The following is a 21,858-nucleotide window of genomic DNA, read 5'->3' as shown; positions in this document are numbered from 1 at the left end:
ATGTTGTGAAATCTGAAAGGGTTCAGAAAAAAAGTTACAAGGGTGTTGCCAGGGTTGGAGGTTTTGAGCTATATGGAGAGGTTGAATAGGCTAGGGCTGTTTTCCTTGGAGCGGTGGAGGCTGAGGGGTGACCTGATAGAGGTCTACACAGTCATGAGGGGCATGGATAGGATAAATAGAAAAAAAATCTTTTCCCTGGGTTGGGGAGTCCAGAACTAGAGGGCATAGGTTTAGGGTGAGAGGGGAAAGATATAAAAAAGACCTAAGGGGCAACTTTTTCACACAAGAGGGTGGTACGTGTATGGAATGAGCTGCCAGAGGAAGTGGTGGAGGCTAGTACGATTGCAACATTTAAAAGGCATCTGGATGGGTATGTGAATAGGAAGGGTTTGAAGGGATATGGGGCGGGTGCTGGTAGGTGGGACTAGATTGGACTGGGATATCTGGTCGGCATGGACGAGTTGGACTGAAGGGTCTGTTCCATGCTGTACATCTCTATAACTGATCTGTAAGGGCCCATGGTGTCAGAGGCAAGTTGCAAGTGTGGATAGAAGATTGGCTTTCTGGCAGAAAGCAGAAAGGGGATAAAAGGGTCCTTCTCGTGATGGCAGCTGGCGACAAGTGGTGGTCTGCAAGGCTCAATGTTTGGATCACAACTTTTCATTTTATACATTAACAATCTAGATAAAGGAACTGAACACATTCTGGCTAGTTTTGCTGATAGTACAAAGATAGGTAGAAGGACAGATAGCATTGAGGAGGCGGGGAGGCTGCAGAAAGTTTTGGACAGGTTAGGAAAGTGGGCAAAGAAGTGGCAGATGAAGTACAACGTGGGAAAGTGTGAAGTCATGCATTTTGTTGGAAGAATAGAGGTATGGACACTTTTCTAAATGGGAAGAATATTCAGTAGTCTGAGGTGCAAAGAGACTTGTGTGTTCTAATCCAGGATTCTGTCAAGGTAAACTTGTAGGTTGAGCCAGTTGTTAGGAAGGCAAATGCAATGATACATTTGATTTGAGAGGATTTGAATATAAAAGCAGGATGTACTTCTGAGGCTAAATAAGACTCTGGTCAGATCACATTTAGAGTAGTGTGTGCAATTTTGGGCCCCATATCTCAGGAAGGATGTACTGGCCCTGGAGCATGTTCAGAAGAGGTTCATGAGAATGGTCTCAGGAATGAAATACTTAACACATGAGGAACATTTGAGGACTCTGGCTGTATACTTGATGGAGTATTGATGGATGAAGGGGGATTTAATTGAACTGTTCAGAATAATTAATTTGCTGGACAGAGTAGATGTTGGGAAGATATTTCCACTTGTGAGAGAGACTAGAACCCGAGGGTGCAGCCTTAGAGTAAAGGGGTGACCTTTCAGAGTGGAGATAAGGAGAAACTTGTTCAGCCTTCTGTGGTGAATCCATAGAATTCGTTGCCACACAAGACTGTGGAGGCCAGGTCATTGATTATATTTAAGACTGCAATAGATAGGTTCTTGAGTATCACAGGGTCAAGGGTTACGGAGAGAAAGTGAGAGTATGGGATCGAGAAAGGTATCAGCCATGATCGAATAGTGGAGCAGACTCGATGGGCTGAATGGCCTAGTTTCTGCTCTTATGTCTTATGGAAACCTCTGTATCTATCCCGTAAAGTCATTTAAGGCTCTTTTATGTTTCAGTAGTCTCCTCTCACTCTTCTAAACTCCAGTGAGTGCTAGCCTGATCTATACTCAATCTGTCCTTGTAAGAAATTCCCCCCCACACACCCAGAATCAATCAGTTATCCTTCTCTAGGCTGCCTCCAGTGCCAGTATTTCTTTCCTTAGACAAGGGGACCAGAATTGCTTACAGTATTCTGACTTCCCTATTTTATACTGCTTTTCCTTTTGAAGGGGCGGCAAGTCTACAATTGGGATTTTAACTTGAAATGTTTCAGTTTAATGAAGATTTTTTTTTTGTTTATGCTGTAAATTGTAATGAGATGGTCTGAGTTTTATTGTGAATTATAGGGCTGTTTGATTTGAACCGGCATTTTCTTTCAACCATTTTATAATTCACTGGCATTGAAGTGTTGGTTATGGTTAAATAATCAAATTGCAATAACTCCTGTGTATTTAATAAAACTTAGTACTCATTCTTAATATTTATTGAAGTACTATATATGTAAAACATTTTGTTATTAAATATTAACATTTCAGTAACAGTTGGGTACTTACAATATTTTCTTTCAGTCGAAATTAGTGGCTTCTTGTATTTATTACTCCTGAAGGATTTTCTGATATTTTTCAGATTGTATGAATAAAATATGCAAATATTCGTACAGTTGCTTTTTTCTTTTAAAATTGGGAAAAATGATTACCTATTAATCCTGGAAACTATTCGACTGAGATGACATGTTTTGCCATATTTTATACTTTGCATTTCCAACAGCCAATTTTGCTTCAGCAAGTCTTGAAGCATGATGGCATTACTGCGTTTCTTTTATAAATTTGCCTTTATTTCAAAATATATTGTTATTTTGAAGGAACATCTGTACTTTTAATGTTCAGAATTGAACTGAAATTGAAGTGCTTACACTTTTATTTCGATGGTTTAATATCTGCTGCTTTTAAAAAAAGAGGTTGGAAATATTTGGTGTGCTGCTATTTTTAGTGCTCATAATTTGGTGCATGTGAAATCAGTAAAATTAAAAAAAAATCAACTATAAAATGCAAAGAAATAGGAAATTAAAGATCTAGTTGAACAGTGGTCAGATTATGGCCTCAAATGCACCATGATGCTGGACTGAAATCTGCAGCCCCAGTAGAGAAGAGCTCTAAGGCCCCCTATAGACTTATGAAGACCATTTTAAAACTATAATCCATTGAAATGCTTGAGTATTTTTTTTCCCTGCCAGGACATTCCCTGTATGGTGTTAGTTCTTGTGTTCTCTTGGGAATGAGTCAACCAATAAAAACCATGTAGCCAGATGTCTGGTTCTTCAGGAATCCCAACGGCCAACCAGTGGAACACAGCAGCATTTGCTGTGGGCTGAAGATCAAAGATTTTTAAACATTTCTTTGGGGCACTTTGTGAGTTGCCATTTCAGTTCACATTCATAGAACGAATTAAAAGCATAACTCGAGGATCAGCAAAAATGGAAAGCCCAGCTGTTAATTAAATAAATGTAAATTATGATTCATGTATTCTATAATAACATCATTTTCATTTTCATACTATCATTTTCATTGTGCCGTTAAATATTATGTGGATTTTCAATTGAAACAAACAATCAAACTGAGGAAAAACTCCATTAAAAATACTTAATGTTTAATATGCAGTATCAGTTTCCTGCAGTTTGGGAAAAAAAATATTCAGGGAAAAAAATGCTAATAGAATAATACTTTCTATTTGAAGTTTACTTCTGGTAGAAAAGTTAAATGATTTTGGAGAAGATTTGTAGTTTAGATTGTGGATCAGGTTGTAAGTTTGCTTATTGACCTGGTAGATTTGTTTTTAGATGTTTCATCACCATACTAGGTAGCATCATCACTGAGCCTCCGATGAAGCATTGATGTTCTGTCCTACTAGCTATTTGTGTGTCTTGGTCTGTTGTGGTGGGTAATATTACTTCCGGTTCTTTTTCTGAGAGGTTGGTAAATGGGGTCCAAATTGAAGTGTTTGTTCATGGAGTTCTGGTTTGAATGCCAGGCCTTTACAAATTCCCATGTGTTTCTTTGCTTAGCCTGGCCCAGGATGGATGTATTGTCCCAGTCTCTCTCTCTCCCTCCCCCCTCTCTTCATTTGTGTGTATGGATACTAGTGATAGTTGGTCATGTATCCTAGTGGCTAGTTTCCTGCCCGTTTGTGCAATGTAATGTTTGTTGCCATCCTTGTAGGGTATTTTGACATTCATTCTGCTAGCTGTTGATATAGGGTCCTTTTAAATTCATCAGGAGCTGTTTCAGTGTGTTGGTAGGTTTGTGGGCTATCATGATGCTTAGGGTCCAAAATAGTCTGGTCGTCATCTCCGAGATGTCTTTAATATACGGCAGGGTGACTAGAGTTTCTGGGCATGTTGTCATCTTGTTTAGGTCTGTCGTTTAAAAATCAGTGGCCTGCGCTTATCGGGCACCCATTGTTCCTGAATATGTTGTACAGGTGTTTTTCCTTGATTTCTCTTTGTTCTTGGGTGCTGCAGTGTTTTGTGGCTCACTTAAATCATGTCCTGATGCAGCTCCATTTGTGGGTGTAGTTGAGTATCTGGTCAGTGAGTGTGGCTTTCCTGTAGACCCTGTTCTGTAGCTCTCTATTTGCTTTGCATTCTACCATGGCACCTAGGAAGTGGGAGTCTGTTGTTGTTCATTTCCTCTTGGTAAAATATTATATGAGTAAGGATGTTGTTTATGTGTTTGTGGGTTTCTTCTAATTTGTTGCGTTTCATGATGACAAAGGTGGCATCCACATAGCAAACCCAAAACTTGGGCTGGATCGTGGGAAGGGCTGTTCGTTCTAGCCTCTGCACAACTGCTTCTGCTAAGAGTCATGATATTGGTGATCCCACTGGCGTCCCATTGATTTGTTTATACATCATGTCGTTGAAGGTGAAGTGGGTTGTGAGGTACAGGTCTATTAGTTTGAGGATGCTATCCTTGCTGATGGAGTTGGTGCTGTCAGGTGTTTGTGTCCTTGGTTCGTCGAGCAGTGAGGTCAGGGTGATTTTTTTAAAAAAAATCTTTTCACATCAAAGGGCAATGCTGTGTGATCAAACGGTGAAGGGGAGGGCAGAGATTAAATCAAAATAGAGTTGGACGGGGAAACAATACACTCCACTTCCTGCAGTGCCCACCTCTTTATCTTCTACCCAGTGGAAGAGAGTATAAATGGGATGGGAGGTGTCTTTGATTATGTTGGTTGCTTTCCTGTTGCAGTGGAAAGTATAGATGACGTCAATGGATAGGAAGTTGTTTTGTATGATGGACTGGGCTGTATTCACAACTCTCTGTGGTCTTGGGAAGAACAGCAGTATGTGAAAATTTCCTTGTATGTTTAATAGGCTCCAACCTGCACTCAAATTCATGTTTGAAATGGAACAGTCAAATTATCTCCCTTTCCTCGATGTCTTAGTTCAGAAATTGGTCAGAGGGTCCTCAATGTCCACCATGCTCCTCGTAATCTTATAAACATCTATCAGGTACCCTCTCAACCACCTTTGCTCCAAAGAAAACAGTCCAAGCTTATCCATTTCTCTTCATAGCTTAAACAACATTCTGGTGAATCTCCTCTACACCCTCCGGTGGAATCTCATACTTCTTAAAATGCGATGTCCAGAACTGCCTGTAAAACCTCCCAACAGTTAGAATCTGTGACTTGATTGACAAAGTTAAAAATCTCACAACATAGCCCAACAGGTTTATTTGGAAATACTAGCGTTCCAAACAAACCTGTTGGACTATAACCTGGTGTTGTGTGATTTTTAACTTTGTCCACCCCAGTCCAACACCGACGTCTCCACATTTTGACTGATAAAGGCAAGTATTTTGTATGCCTTCTCACTGAATTAATGTGCCCCCATCACCTTCAGGGTTTGATGGATAAACACCCCAAAATCAAATGTACAACAACATTCACTCATAAAGCACCTTGGAAAAGCATCCTAGTGTCTTGATGGATATGGTATTTGTCAAAACAGATCCTGAACAAAGAAAAGAGAGATTATTCATTAAGGATGTAGGCTGTTCGGGACATCCTGAAGCAGGCAAGGAAAGTATGGTATGTAGCTGTAAATGAAAGTGGTCTTTCAATTGGTTAGTGAGTGAGTAGGAGATTAACAAGAGGCTGGAGCCAGGCGAACACAGTTTTCAAAAGACTTAGAAGAATGGCAAGGGTGAAATGAGAATGATTAAGCACACAAACACAAATAATATGTACAGTTCAATAATTGTTGTTTATATTAGAAAAGTGAGCACCTGAATACAGCACAATTAGATTTTACGCAGGTTTGTTATAGGAAACTTTTTAAAAATTGAGTAGAGTAATGAGTATTCAGAGGGTTAGTATGATTGAGCAAACTTATTACCAAATATCAGCTTAATGACCTGAAAATGTCTGTTTATTATTGCTGGCAGTTGCAAGCTTTTTTTTTTACTGATTATAAGTGGAAAAAAACAGGAGGATATATTGGTATTAATAGTAGACTGATTGAACTAGTGATATTGCATAGTCTGATGCCTTTGGGTAGGCTGCAAATGCCACAGGTTGACAGACAGGTGATGAGGCAGCTCCAGCCAGGGCCAGCATAGGAGGGCTGGCTAATATGCTGTCTGCCCTGAGGGCCTTTGGGAGCACAGTTGGATTATTATGTTAATGCATGAGCCTGCTGCCCTCTTCCTTTCCCAGCTGGGTTTCCTGTTGTTAGAAACTGCTTTGTGGTGACAGTGAAGTAATATGCTTCATGATTGAAAGGGCAAAAGAGCTTGAAAAAAGGAACAGACATGTACAGATATGTAAATTTAATAGCAAGACTCTTGGAGGGTTCTAATGGATGATTTTCTACAAAGTTCAACAGGAAATGAATCCCATTAGTCAATTTACTGAATGAAATTAATTTTTGTCCCAATTTCTGAATGACAATAATTTATATTCAGTTGATGCTTTTAATGCATTATAGCATTTAAATGTTGTATATGTTTCATGACACCAAACACAATCATGCTTCAAAGCATGACCATTATTCTTTTGGGCAGTTGATATGTGCATGCCATTTTATTATAAGCCAGTTTGTAGCTTACCTGTGGTATGTTCAAAGTTGCTAAAGCTTGAAGGGGATTAATTAATAACTGTCATATAGTCCACTGGAGAAGTTAAATTTAAGTTTGTAGTTATACTTGCTTACAATTGCAGAGCAGTTACATTCACTGGTAATAAGTGGTTAATCTGAAAGGTCTTATTGTTTACAATAAATGCAATAATTTCATTCCTATATGGATAAAGACATTTGCTTAGTTTTGGATTTTATGCCAGTATAACTTCTGAGTTCCAGCAGCAAGCAAGCACAAATTGTAGCTTGCTGTGATAGTTGAGTCCATGTTCTGATTAATTGTTTAAAGAATATATTTAAGTTATCGGAACAGTTACTTTTGTGCATCATGTCAATTTTAGAGCATAAGTTCCAGCTAGCAATTATATGCCTCTGTGCGAATATTTTTGCAGATTAGTTTGTTAGCAACTAGAAACATAAGTGCCACAAAATCATCATCATGTATTGTTAATCTTTCTTGACCACAGGATCAAATTGTTGGAGGGAAATGGAATTTTAATCAGGTTGACTGTAAATTTTTTTTAGATTTTTTTTTAGATTAGATTAGACTTACAGTGTGGAAACAGGCCCTTCGGCCCAACAAGTCCACACCGACCCACCGAAGCGAAACCCACCCATACCCCTACATTACCCCTTACCTAACACTACGGGCAATTTAGCATGGCCAATTCACCTGACCCGCACATCTTTGGACTGTGGGAGGAAACCGGAGCACCCGGAGGAAACCCACGCAGACACAGGGAGAACGTGCAAACTCCACACAGTCAGTCGCCTGAGTCGGGAATTGAACCCGGGTCTTCAGGCGCTGTGAGGCAGCAGTGCTAACCACTGTGCTGTTTTTAAAACTAATGAAACATGACCAAAACAAGGAGGAGAAAATAAACTTTGAGGATAAACTTCAAAACAGCATCAAGATGGATATTGAGAGCTTCTTTAAGTATACAGATAGGAAGAGGAGCCAAAATGAACATAAACCTGTAGAGAAGAAGGCTGTGGAAATGGTAATGGGCAATGAGGGAGTGATATAAGAGATGAAGAAATACTTTCCGTGTAGAAGACACTAATAGCATTCTAATATTATAAAACAATTAAGGGCAAAAGAAGTAAAGGAAACAACTCCAATGACCATCAGTAGAGAAGAAGTGCCAGGGAAACTAACGGAACTGAAGAAATCCAGTAAGTCCCCTGGACCAGGATGTATCCTAGGATATTGAAGGAAATAGCTGCAGAGATAGTGAATGCACTGGTACTAATCTTCCAAAAGAAGAGGATTTGAAAGTTGCCGATGTAACACCTTTACTTGAAAAAGGAACGAGACAAAAAAGACTGAATATAGGCCAGTTAGCTTCATATCTGTTATTGGGAGCGTTCGCATCGATTATAAAGGATGTAATTGAAGATCGTTTAGAAATGCATAATGTGATCAAGCAAAGTCAACATGGCTTCACGAACGGAAATCATGCTTAATAAATTCATAGAATTCTTTGAGGAGGTAACAAGCAGGAAGGAGAAGCAGTGGATAGCAATATATTGGATTTTCAGTATGTGTTTAATGAGGTTACTTAAGACTTCATGGTGTTGCATTTTTTATTTTGGCATTGGCTTATTCGTAGAAGATGGAGAGTTGAGATAAGCGTGACATTTTCAGGATGGCAACCTGTAACAAGGGGCCAGGACAAGAATTGTTTTCTGACTGAGAGTCATAGAGATGTACAGCACGGAAACCAACCCTTTGGTCCAACTCGTCCATGCCGACCAGGTATCCCAATCCAATCTAATCCCACCTGCCAGCACCTAGCCCATATTCCTCCAAATCCTTCCTATTCAGATACTCATCCAGATGCCTTTTAAATGTTGCAGTTGTACTAGCCTCCACCACTTTTTCTGGCAGCTCATTCCATACACATACCACCCTCTGAGTGAAAACGTTGTCCCTTGGGTCTTTTTTATGTCTTTCCTCTCTCACACTAAACCTATGACCTCTAGTTCTGGACACTCCCATCCCAGGGAAAAGACTTTGTCTATTTATCCTATCCAGGCCCCTCATGATTTTATAAACCTTTGAGGTCACCCCTCAGCCTCTGACGCTCCAAGGAAAACAGCCCTAGCTTATTCAACCTCTCCCTTAGCTCAAAACCTCCAACACTGGCAGCATCCTTGTAAGTCTTTTTGAACCCTTTCAAGGTTCACAACATCTTTCTGATAGGAAGGAGACCAGAATTGCACGCAATATTCCACTAGTGGCCTAACCAATGTCCTCAAAGATACTTCTGAGTGCAGGTTCATAGCACCTTGAAAGTGCAGTCGCAGGTAGATAGGATAGTGAAGAAGGCGTTTGGTATGCTTTCCTTTATTGGTCAAAGTATTGAGTACAGCCGCAACATGACCTCCCAACTCCTGTACTCAATACTCTGACCAATACCTTTCTTATCACCTTTCTGAAACAGTGGCATCACGTTAGCCAACCTCCAGTCTTCTGGCACCTCACTTGTGACTATTGATGATACAAAGATATCAGTAAGAGGCCCAGCAATCACTTCCATAGCTTCCCACAGAATTCTAGGGTACACCCGATTAGGTCCTAATTCCTAATTATAATGCTTCAGCATTAATGGCTGAACCTTAAGTTCCCTTGGCTGGAAAGGCTTTGGAAATGCTGCCATATACCTCTGTGCCTCGCTCTTTCAAAACTCTCCTTAAAACATACTTTGTGCAAGAATTTGATCATTCTTTATAATGCTCCATTAAGTGTCTGGGGAGGTCTTATTATGTTGAAGACACAACTTAAGTCTTTTAATTAACTGGACAATCTGAATTCAGTTATGGTGGCATTTAAACACATCTGTTTTGTTATTTGAGGTCTCTTCATTATTAGTCTGTTCACATGACAATAATGCGACTGCACCATCGTCTTATGTTCATTGTATAGCTATTTATTTCAATTGGTGGTCAAAGGTTCAGGTACTAAATTGTTACAAACAGGTAGATTAACCATAGCCAAATAAATTAAAAACTTATTCCACTAGGTTCCAGAAAGGACAGGCCTGTACCTTTTGAGACAGCTATATATAATCAAGATGTGACATTGATAAGTACCTAGCCCATTTCAGTCATTGTGGTCAGTCAGTTGTGTGTATATTATGTACCGCAACATCAGTAAGCACCGAACCCAGACTGTGTGGAAGTCTGTTTGTTTTAGCCTTCTAAATCATTTGCATTATAAATACCCTTCATGACTCAGGAAGCTCCCAACTATTTGCTATATATTGCATGGGCTAGCATATGTTAAACTACAAGCCAAGTCACAGTGGTAGCAGGTGAGCGCTAAAAGCTATTTCTGAAAGCTAGTTAGTGGCACTGAAGGCTGAAAAGGTGACCATAATGTGGGCAGTCATTAAAATACTTTTTCCCTAATTATTCTATAGCAATATGTCTGAGTTCAGAGTTGAAGTTACATCTACAACCAAGGCTAATGTGCTTTAACCAAAGCTAAAGGGTACAAACCTGTACTGAAGTACTGATTACTTTATCTCTCTCTTTTAAAGCATGAGGGGCTGATGCTGACCCAAATTAATAAAAAAAAAGGACTTTTAAATGGACTAGAACACACGTGAACATTTAAAAAAAAAGTCTGCTTGAAGTAATCACAGCTTTTTTTCTGCTTATTTTTTGGTGCGAACACTACCTATAGACAAAAACCTGTGACTACAACTCTTTTCTAATTGTACCTTTTAAAAGTACAAAGATATGTTCAAAGCCACAACAATAAAGAGATTATAATTACTACGTTTAAAGCTATAGCAACAAATAAGAGAAAAGGAACTCTTTTAAAGCCAACAAAAATTAAAATGAAGAAAAAAAAACACATACGTCATTAAAAATCTGTATTAAAAGAGCACAGTTCTACACATAAAGATAGAAACCAAATATCTAATCATGAATTGCAATTCCATTGACATTCTGTCAGACCTTCAGTTTAAAGAAAGAATCAATGTTTATGAATCAGCAGAACTGACAAAGAATGACAAGGGAATTTCTTCTCACTATGGGCACTGAAGGGTTAAGAAGGATAGACTCCTCTGTTATTTCTAATGACCACAACATCCTGGAATTTAAAAAAATATCAGTTTAACGTTTTAGTCCATTTTAGTATAGACAGTCTTGAGTTTAAGTCATATCCCCAACAGCTAGGTAGAACAATTGAATCAATTTGTAGGTATGTGTTGATGAAAAGATACGGGATGTGATTTCACCAAAGCTAACCTGAATTGCTTCTGGAATTCACGTATGCCTCTACATTCAAAATTACTTATGGACAAGCCTGAGAATATACGGTTGATAATGTACAAGAAAAAAATATAAATTCAAACAAATTGTAGCAGGCTATTAACATTTGTAAGAGCTTCATTCTAAAACAACTAGTGCAGATGTCTACAGGCTCTGTGGAACATCACGATCTTGTATGAAGTGTGTCCTGACTCACCCATCAGCATCTGATGACCCATGCAAGAGGGCATTGGACTAAAAATGCAATCACTAAGAGAAACTCACGTCCCACAGCAGTACATGAAGAACAGACAACCAAGAAAAAATGCTGCGGAAGCTTCCAAAGTTCCTTTCTGACATCTGAGCATACCAATAAATCTCAGGAAGTAATTACAATGTGTACAGACACCAGTCAGGCATTACACATGGTACATTTGACACACTGCATGGACGACACAAGGAAAGCTGAAGCCTTTACCTCCATCCAAGTGAAAACCACAAAAGGAGTGGACAGCACGCATCATATGTCAAAAATCAATATGGTTAATAAGTGTAAAATAACCCTTTTAGACTTCTTGCATAAGATGTACTCAGGAAACTGGCACAATGTGATGTAATTCATCTAAGGTAAGCTAATTGCTTACATTGAGTCTGCCATCCCATACGTTGATACACCTATCTTAAATGCCAACACAACTGTTGAGATAGGCACCTGACACCTTTTATATCAATGAAACAAATGGACCAACAACTATCCATTTGCAAGCAAGCATAGGTCTGCATCTTAATATGTTCTACGTGGTGATAAATCCATAATTTGCAACACCAAAGATCCCAGACTACAAACTTGCTCTCATACACTTTAATCGCAACCATGCGGAACAGATTTGGCAAGCTACCTTAGAACATTACCAGCTTTCCAGCTCAAAAAATCATTATCACCTATGTTTTGAATGCATCCAAGTCCTTAAACTAGTCCATTTGTTCTAGTCATTCCAAGGTGAACTTTGACCGTGCATGAATGTAATCATCAAAAGCAAATAAGTCATAATTCCATGAGCTGTCCATCAAGATGCTGCAAATGTGTTGCTGGTCAAAGCACAGCAGGTCAGGCAGCATCCCAGGAATAGAGAATTCGACGTTTCGAGCATAAGCCCTTCAAGGGCTTATGCTCGAAACGTCGAATTCTCTATTCCTGGGATGCTGCCTGACCTGCTGTGCTTTGACCAGCAACACATTTGCAGCTGTGATCTCCAGCATCTGCAGACCTCATTTTTTACTGTCCATCAAGATGTCCAAGACCATAAACATGTGGGTAAAATTGATGTATAGAGAGAGATTGGCATTTAAATCTATGTGTTGGCTCAGTATTAATAAGGGTATCAATTACTGATTCAAGTCCTGTGATATATGTTGGTTCCATCATCCCCAACAATCAAGAGCTTATGATATTTCTTCCAAACTGTGATGCAAGACTGCCATTGATATTTTCCATGTCCACAGACAGTATCACATTCTTTTGACTACTGCCATTTGTGGGACAAATCAAATGTACTACTAGTGCAATAAAAGCAAAAGACAGCAGATGCTGGAAATCTGAAATAAACAGAATGCTGAAGAAACTCAGCAAGTTTGGAGCATCTGTGTAGAGAGTCAGAGTTAATGTTTCGTGTCTGGTATGACTTTTCAGAATCATCAGTGATTTCAGTGTAATGATTGTTGACATCTTGACCACCATATTCAGTGCTTGGTATGCTGAATAACAGTTGAAGTAGACCAGTGCGTTCTTCCAATCATGCACAAGAAATTGGGTATTCAACATGTTACCACCTCTCCTCACTACCTTCAGATCAGTTTAGGATGTCTGATCAATGAAAACAAGTTGGACCATGCTGTATAACTCAAAAACAGTCTTGCAGAATGCATTATAAAAACTCTGTTCTGAGAAAGGGAAACCAGCCCCAAAATGTTAACTTTGATTTCTCTTCACCAATGTTGCATGACCTGCTGAGGTTTTCCACCAACTTCTGTTTTTGCTGCAGAATGCATTGTTCTTTCTGTGAAAACTATGATCATTAAATGTGAAACAACTTGCCAAATATTTGAATAGCTATGGTAAATCTGCGCACATCGTGGAGTTTACCCACAGTGGCAACACTCAAGTTTGGAAGTGAAATGGGATGTGTTATAGCATAGATATCAAGCCTGATAGTTGGTTTTAAGATTGTCAGTTATCACAGCATGTGACATTCTGGTATAAAGGTAATCCCTTATATTTCATCAATCTCTCTGTATAATGGAGTCATCCTGCTATATGTGCATAATGTAGAGTAACACCACTACACACTGAACCGCATCTGTGTATATAATTGAATGTAAATAAACTTCAATAAAACTCAATAAAGCTTGATTATATGCGTTATATTTAATAGGGGTTAACATCTAGGAAGTAAACCGTATCAAGGATCACTAGATTACGCATTTCCTTTAAAAATTGCTCACTAATGTGAAGAAACTCCACATGTTTTGATTTCTACATTCAAGGATTCTATAAAAGTTGTTTCTGTACTCCTGATAGGAAGGACAGTCAATTCGCTGGTAGGAAGGATGTAGTCTTTATTCCTAAATCCAGGGTGTGAAGATAAATGTTAGCTATAGAGTCGTAGAGATGTACAGCATGGAAACCGACCCTTCGGTCCAACCCGTCCATGCCGACCAGATATCCCAACCCTATAGAGAAAGCTTAGTTGACATATTATTCAGGAGCAAATTACTGCAGATGCTGGAATCTGTTCTGAAAAGAAATAGTATTGGAGATCACAGCAGATCTGGCAGCATCCACAGAGGAAAAAAAAACAAGCTAATTTTTCAAGTCTGGATGATTCTTGACATATTAATTGTTTCATTAGTATTAGTTATTGACTAGGAAATCTCATGGGTTTATTCAACAGCTGAGCCTACAACATAAAGTTTTAAATAACTATGCAATACGTTTTGGCATGCTCATGGTAGACTGCACCTGGCATTTGATTGTGTGGTTTCATTATCATCCTTGTCTCATTAGCAAATCCTGATCAAGTTCCTGTTTATTCAGCTTGTTTTGACAGTTGGGGGAAAAAAATGATCAAAAATTGTGTTTTATGTGGATTGTCGAAAAACAGCCACCATATTTGTGGGCGGCACGGTGGCACAGTGGTTAGCACTGCTGCCTCACAGCGCCTGAAGACCCGGGTTCAATTCCCGACTCAGGCGACTGACTGTGTGGAGTTTGCACGTTCTCCCCGTGTCAGCGTGGGTTTCCTCCGGGTGCTCCGGTTTCCTCCCACAGTCCAAAGATGTGCGGGTCAGGTGAATTGGCCATGCTAAATTGCCCGTAGTGTTAGGTAAGGGGTAAATGTAGGGGTATGGGTGGGTTTCGCTTCGGCGGGTCGGTGTGGACTTGTTGGGCCGAAGGGCCTGTTTCCACACTGTAAATCTAATCTAAAAAAATATCTTGAGGTAATTAATTTTCTTTTTAAATTGGGGGTGAGGCAATATCAATTTAATGGTCACTGTACCAAAAACATTCAAATCAAGGTCCTGACAAATCTATCCTGAAAGTTTCTATTTTATTGATATACTGGACCCTTACTTCCCACCCCTTTCTGTCATAGGATCAAATTCTGCATGCATAAGTCCAGAGAATTTCTGTACAGGAATTGAAAAAGACTGAGGATTGTTAGTTGTGCATATGGCTATTACAGATATTAAATCAATGTTTCTCCCAACCAACATGACCCACATTCACGCTCAAACTGCTGCTACCAGCTCAGGATTGTGTAATATTAAATATTTGTTATCTGTGCAGGAATAATTAAGTATTAGACATCTGGACAACATGGCGACATTTGTAATTGAATTGCTCTTCAAGCTTTTCAGCACAGTTTTGGAAGATAATGATTCCTTAGAATAACGTTATCATCACAATTTACAACCAATAATATGAATGAAAATCCTTAAAGCATGGCAGCCATTATGCCATCTTGAGACATGAAATTGCATTTGGAATGCTTGGAGCAGGAAGCCTGAGGTTCACCTTGTGATGCATGCAACACACTGTTGATGAAGAGATTTAGTAAATTGGATGACATGGACAACAGAGCTTCATTTCCCATTTGAGACAGTGATTTAGTTAATCTTTAATCTTTTCCTGCATAAATATTGGAATTGGAGGACAAATATTGCCTAGAATCCAAAGTTTCAGCCATGTCACTAAATTTCCTTTTAGTCTAGGTTTTATAACTGGTATTATTTAAAACTTGGAAATGCCTTTGTGTGAAGTTAAGGGACGAGTTACAAAAACTCTTAATATAAACAAGAGATAACAGGGTCAAAAGTTGCAGGAAAATCAATGAACACAATGTGAAAGCTACCTCTACAGTGCTGTGAAACAGTTCCAAAAATCGTGACTGCTTTCACTCACACTGCTTTCTTCCCACATTTCCCTTTCCTCTCTTCCACCAGATCCCCCCCCCACTTTCCACCTTCAGTATCTCCTCCATGTATTCTTTCTCTTCCCTTCCATTTCCCTCATTGGTTTGTTGCTTGTAATTTAATTGTAAGTTAGCTGTGACTGACTCACTTGTCAGAACATATCTTCCATCAGAGATGCTTTTCATGCTGTATTGATCCTTAAAACATTTGTATGTAGTTTTAAGAGGTAAAAGGTTCATTTCTTTTCTCTCTCAATTCTCTTGTGAATCTCCTATGCCCCTTCATTCCCTTTCTTACAACCATTTAAACTAGTCATAATGTGATACTTGTCCTGGAGACCTTCACCTTATCAGTTGGAGGCAAAGAACTTCCGTTTATTTTAAAATGGAGACGCCACATGTAGCTATTCTCCTAGGCAATGACTGAAGCAGTGCCTGATCCCATTACAGACTAGAAATTCCTACCCCTCTGATGTGCTTCTGTATACCCTGGCTTTTGTCAGCCAGTAACTAGCCTCCAAATAATTAAACGATCATGATGCCCTCTAACCCATTCTAACAGTCGGATAACTTCCTACTTAGAATTTCTCAGAAACTGCAAGACTGGAAATTTCTATCTAATTACCCTGTGTTGATGTTTGCTCTCCAAATGAGTAACAATATAAATCCCATGTGCCAGTCCCTTTAAGAGTCATAGAGATCTACAACATAGATTGATGCTTTGGCCCTTCATGTGCTCACGGATCGAAAACAAACACCCTAACTATTTTTACTCTTACTTTCCAGTACCTGACTCTCAGCCTTGTATGTTTTGGCATTACAAATGTGCATCTAAATACTTAAATATTATGAGGGTTTCTGCCGCTACCACCCTTACAGGCAGTGTGTTCCCGATTCCCACCATCCTTTGGGTGAAAAATATTTCTTCAGATCTCATCTAAAGCTTCTGCTTACTTTTACATAAATTTAAGGTGAAGGGTGGAAGGTATAGGGGAGATGTCAGGGGTGGGTTCTTTACCCAGAGAGTGGTGGGGGCATGGAATGCGCTGCCCGTGGGAGTGGTAGAGTCCGAATCATTGGCGACCTTTAAGCGGCAATTGGATAGGTACATGGATGGGTGCTTAATCTAGGATAGATGTTCGGCACAACATCGTGGGCCGAAGGGCCTGTTCTGTGCTGTATTGTTCTATGTTCTATGTTTAAATCTAAGCCCCCTGTTCATTTGATCCCTCCAGCAAGGAGAAAAGGTTCTTCCTGTCTATTCTATCATGTCTCCTCTCAATCCCCTCTGCTTCAAAGAGAGCAATCCCAATCTGTCCAATCTCTCTCCATAACTGAAATTCTCTAGCCCAGGCAGCAGTCTGGTAAGTCTCCTCTGCACGCTCTCCAATGCTATCACATATCTCCTATAATGTGGATTCCAGAATGTTGCATGATACTGTTGTGAACCAATGTTTTTACGTAATCCTTTGCTCCTTTTCCTTCAACAACCAATCTAACCTCGTCTTAAATGTTGACATGGATTCTGTTTTAATGTCCTACATCAGGAATGGAATCTTCACTCTTGTAATCTTATTTTAAAATTATTTCTCCCATTACCTGTTCTACATTGCTTGTATGGAATCTTTTTATTTAAGTTTTCTCATCATACATCCCTCAACCATTGAAAACTATCTAATTGCATGATCTCTATCAGTTTGACTTCATATCTCCTTCCTTCAACCTATTTAGAAGGGGAGCCTAACAGGGAAAATGGTGGAGAAGCAAAGGCAAGAGTTCCTGGGGGGGGGGGGGAGGGAGGCAAGAATGTAGATTGGACTGCTGGAAAGAGAAGTTGGAGAAGTGATAAGAAATGGTGGAAGAACTGAAAAGGTACTTTTCATCAGTCTGCATGGCGGAAGGGTATGGTGCTCCCTGCGTCTATGTGCGTTTTCTCCAGGTGTTCTGGTTTCCTTCCGCAGTCCAAAGATGTGCAGGTCGGGTGGATTGGCTATGCTAAATTGCTCATAGTGTTCAGGAATGTGTAGGCTAGGCGCAGTAGTCAGGGGAAATATAGAGTAATAGGGGAAGGGAGAAAGTGAGGACTGCAGATGCTGGAGATCAAAGTTGAGAGTGTGGTGCTGGAAAAGCACAGCAGGTTAGGCAGCATCAGGCTTATGCCTGAAACGTTGATTCTCCTGCTCCTCAGATGCTGCCTGACCTGCTGTGCTTTTCCAACACCACGCTCTTGACTCTAATAGGGGAAGGGGTCTGGGTAGGATAGTCTTTGGAGGGTTGGTGTGGACTTGTTGGGCCAAATGGCCTGTTTCCACACTGTAGGACCTCTATAAAGTTCTATACCAGAACTTAAGAGTTGGGAGCTGAGATAAATGCAGTGGTTATCACTAAGGAGAAGGTGCTGGGAAATCTGAAATTGGATAAATCGCGCAGACCAGATGAACTGTACCCCAGAATTGTAAAGAAGATAGCCGAGGAGGCATTGGTGGTGATCTTTCAGGAATCATTGGAACCGAGGAGAGTCCTGCTATGACCGAATTCAGAATAGAGCAATTGTCTCAGAAATCTAATGTCAAGCAGTGGAACAATACCCCACCCATCAGAGTTAGTCTGGAGTAATTAACACCTCAGTGTTGGACAAGTTGGCTTGATTATTGCATTGGATTGCCTGTCTTGACACCAGGTTTGAAGAGATCTTGCAATTGCTGGTACTTTTGTGGTGCCTGTTGTAGGTTGTCGAAACCACTGAACCATATTTAGGCGAGATGGTGGCATCGTGGAATTTTTAGTGGACCGCAGAGTAATGTTCTAGGGACATGGGTTTGAATCCCACCCTGGCAGATAGTGAAATTTGAATTCAATAAAAAACAGTCCAGAATATAAGCATGCCTCGTGAACCATGAACCACGTGAATCTTTGTGAAAACTCATCCGGTTCCATATGTCCTCTAGGGAAGGAAATCTGCCATTCTCACCTCTATGCCAACATGTGAATCCAGATCTACAGCAATGTGGTTGACTCTTAATTGCTGTCTGGGCAGTTAGAAATGAGCTCGTACGACAAATGTTGTATGAATAAATAATATTTTAAAAATAGGAGTTCTTGAATCTACTCCTGCATGGTAAACTGCGACCTCAGCCTTGGCTTTGAAATCCTAATCCTCAAATACACTTCTCCTGATCTGACAGGTTGGACATGATCATGAATTTTAGCCTCTACATCTGCCTTAATTGAAATTAGCCTCCCAAGATACAGAAAATGATCCTCATTTTCCAGGAGCATCGCATTGATCTTAATTGATAGGATAAGGTATTTAGGGTGCTGGTTGGAAGAGAATCTTGGCTTTCCACTTTCTCATGTACCAAGGAATGGGCTTTGCCATCAAAATGTGTTTATTTGGCCACCACTCCACCTGTGACTTGTCTATAAGAATCGTAGATAAACAACTGTTTTATGACTACCTGGTTCACACTAATGAGGAATCCCAATGCAACTGTCATCAGCACATATGCTATACACTTGAGGCGACAGTGGAGAGCAAAATGGGATTGTATACTGACCTTGAAAAATTCCTAACCTGAGTTCTAGCAGAGTACAAACTGATCCTCCTCACAAATATCAGCCTCAAATCTGGGAAGAATACAAGTCTCTGGAAGACATGACTGACAAGAAGGAAAGAGAGCAACCTCCAGTAGAATAGTCTCCTGACAAAATGTTCAGAAGAAGACCTTGTCATTAACCAATAACTTGTTAAATAAGGGAGATAGGTACAAGGATTCATGGCAACATTCATGGTCCGAACATGGCATTTGCTTGGCCAAGTGATTGTTGAAGCAGTGGATCGCAGAAATATCCATGTTACCCACCCCGTGATGAGTACAAATGACTTCTGTACTTGTCACTGCCTTAATCAATCTGCTGTCTCCAACATCCAGGCCCACAAATTGTGGAAACAGAAACAATTGTGAAGCAAATTTAACGTTGAAAGTTTCAACGATCCCAAAAGGTGGTCCATCTCATTCAACCTAAGTACCCACCTATCAAATCCTAGGCTTCATTTTGTGCCTTGTTGAGATTTTGTAATCAATCGGTTCAGGTGCAATAGGGTATAATTCTGGAGCAGGTGGAACTTGAACTAGGACACTACCACGAGACCACAAGAGTCTAGTATGTTTTGTCAAACTATTTTCTAATCACACTGTTCAGAGATGTTATTACACACCTCCAGAGCAAATGAAACTTACACCCAGGCCTCTTGACTCAGAGGGAGGGAAACTACCACTGCAGCTCAAGGGCTTCTGAGTGCACTTTTTCACTTCTTACTTTTTTTTTGTATTTAACCTATTTTTCTAATCAATCTGTTCAGAGATTTTATTACACACTGGTGGAGCAGGTAGGACCTGATCCAGGCCTCTTGGTCCCCGTGTAGGGACACTACCACCACACGACAAGATCCCTGCTCTGCTTTTTCAATTTAAAATCCACTATTATCTGCACCTGTGAGTAGGTGCTTTGTTTAGCTACTAGGAAACTTTGTGACTGGTGTTATATCAACCAGTAAATGCAGGACCTAATTTAAGGCACAACTGTTATTGGCTAGAAATGTTGGCATGGTTCAAGAGAAAGACGGCAGTCCTATAGGTGGCCGAATAAAACCCATGATGTAAAGAACAAGTGGCAGGTTCTAATATTCTTATTAAATTGCAAAGTTTATAATCACACAACATCAGCTTACAGTCCAACAGGTTTATTTGGAAGTACTAACTTTCAGAGCACTGCTCCTTCCTTAGGTAGCTAGTGGGGCATCTTCATAAGACACAGAATTCATAGCACAGGATCATAGTGTCATGCAACTGATACGATATATTGAACAAACCTAGATTGCTGTTAAGTCTTTCATCTTTTAAATTGGATTGCAGGTTTGATTCATTAATATGTAAATCCTAGAACTTCTTTCCAGTCACATTCCTGAGATAACTTCAGGTTTTATTAAAAAAAATCTCAGCTTCGACCGTGCATTAAAGGTGTGAGGTTTGAGTCTGTATTCCATTCTTGAGTCAGACTGGTTCTATTTCCAAAGTAGGAATATATAAAATGCCACATGGATTGACTGCCTGCAGATTGTGTGCTTTTTCAGCAAAATAGAATGTAAGTTCACATACATAGACTTAAGTGTATGTGCATGATGTGAGGGAGAGATAAAATGTGTGGGGGAGTACATTACAAAGTAATGCTTCCTAGTTGTATTTTTTTAATTGACTCCTCTTTCCTGTATCAATAATATTATTGTCCTTTCTACTTTTATTACTTTCTGCTTCCTGAGATTAGGCTTTTCCTCTCATGTCATAAACTGGTTTTTACCTTCATAGCCTCATGCTAGCTGCTTCTGCAAAAGACCTGTTGGCTTCATGCTTGTGATCTGACTGAATTGGGTGTTCTGGAGTCTCAATTGGCTTCAGTTCTTACCCCTGATATTTGTATTTCTAGGGTTCCAATACCCAAATCTAAGCATTCCTAGCATTTGATCTTGCCCTTTTTTAATCTGCTCAATTCTCACACTTAGGCATGACTTTGTTTCACCAGTATCAGTATGCTTAATGCTGATTTTGATTTTGATTATTTGATTTGATTTATTTTCATCTAAGTACAGTGAAAAGTTTTGTTTTGCCTTCAGTACAGGTAGATTATAGGGTTTAGACAAAGTGAGGTATACAATTTATGGATGCACAGAAAACATACAAAAGCAAGATCAACATTAGATTTGAAATTAGAAGGAAAGAAGCTGTCCTTGAACCTGTTGGTACATGTGTTTAAGCTTCTGTATCTTCTGCCTGACAGAAGAGGTTGGAAGAGAATTTAACCATGGTGGGAGGGGTCTTTGATGTTGACTGTCTTTCCACGGTAGTGAGAGGTATAGATGGACTCAATGGATGGGAGTGGGCTTGTGTGATGGTCTGGGCTGTTGGCTTGCTTGATGGCCTGGGCTGTGTTCATAACTTTCTATTGTTTCTTATAGTCCTGGCAGAAAGGACTCACCTTCATCCCCCGCTGTCCACGCATCAATAAATTTAACACACGCCGTGACGTCGAACACTGCTTCCACCACCTCTGCCTCCAAGCTTACTTTCACAATCAGGACTCCCGCCCACCTCCAACACACTGCATCCACCTGGACACCCCCCGCTGGCCTATTACCCGCCTCGACCTCTTCATTTCCAACTGCCGCCGGGACATTAACCGCCTCAACCTGTCTACCCCCTTCCCCCACTCCAACCTCTCACCGTCACAACGTGCAGCCCTCCAATCCCAACCTCACCATCAAGCC

The 21,858-nt window shown here is 40.0% G+C and overlaps 1 protein-coding gene across 3 annotated transcripts in view; it reads left to right on the top strand.

Annotated features, from left to right (window-relative positions):
• slc10a7 (solute carrier family 10 member 7) overlaps positions 1–21,858 on the top strand; it is a 268,835-nt gene that overhangs the window by 48,979 nt on the left and 197,998 nt on the right. The window contains exon 5 of one of the 3 annotated variants that reach the window (XM_060832958.1): positions 2,896–3,141. The exons of the other annotated variants lie outside the window; for them this stretch is intronic. Coding sequence (XP_060688941.1) covers positions 2,896–2,940 — 45 coding nt within the window. The 3' untranslated portion in view covers positions 2,941–3,141. Of the gene's footprint in view, positions 1–2,895; positions 3,142–21,858 lie in introns of those variants that run through there. 3 annotated transcript variants of the gene reach the window in all.

The sequence above is a fragment of the Hemiscyllium ocellatum genome, chromosome 1, assembly GCF_020745735.1.
Source record: "Hemiscyllium ocellatum isolate sHemOce1 chromosome 1, sHemOce1.pat.X.cur, whole genome shotgun sequence".
Classification (NCBI taxonomy): domain Eukaryota; kingdom Metazoa; phylum Chordata; class Chondrichthyes; order Orectolobiformes; family Hemiscylliidae; genus Hemiscyllium; species Hemiscyllium ocellatum.
The sequence above is the reverse complement of the archived record's forward strand: the minus strand, read 5'-3'. Positions and strand labels throughout refer to the sequence as shown.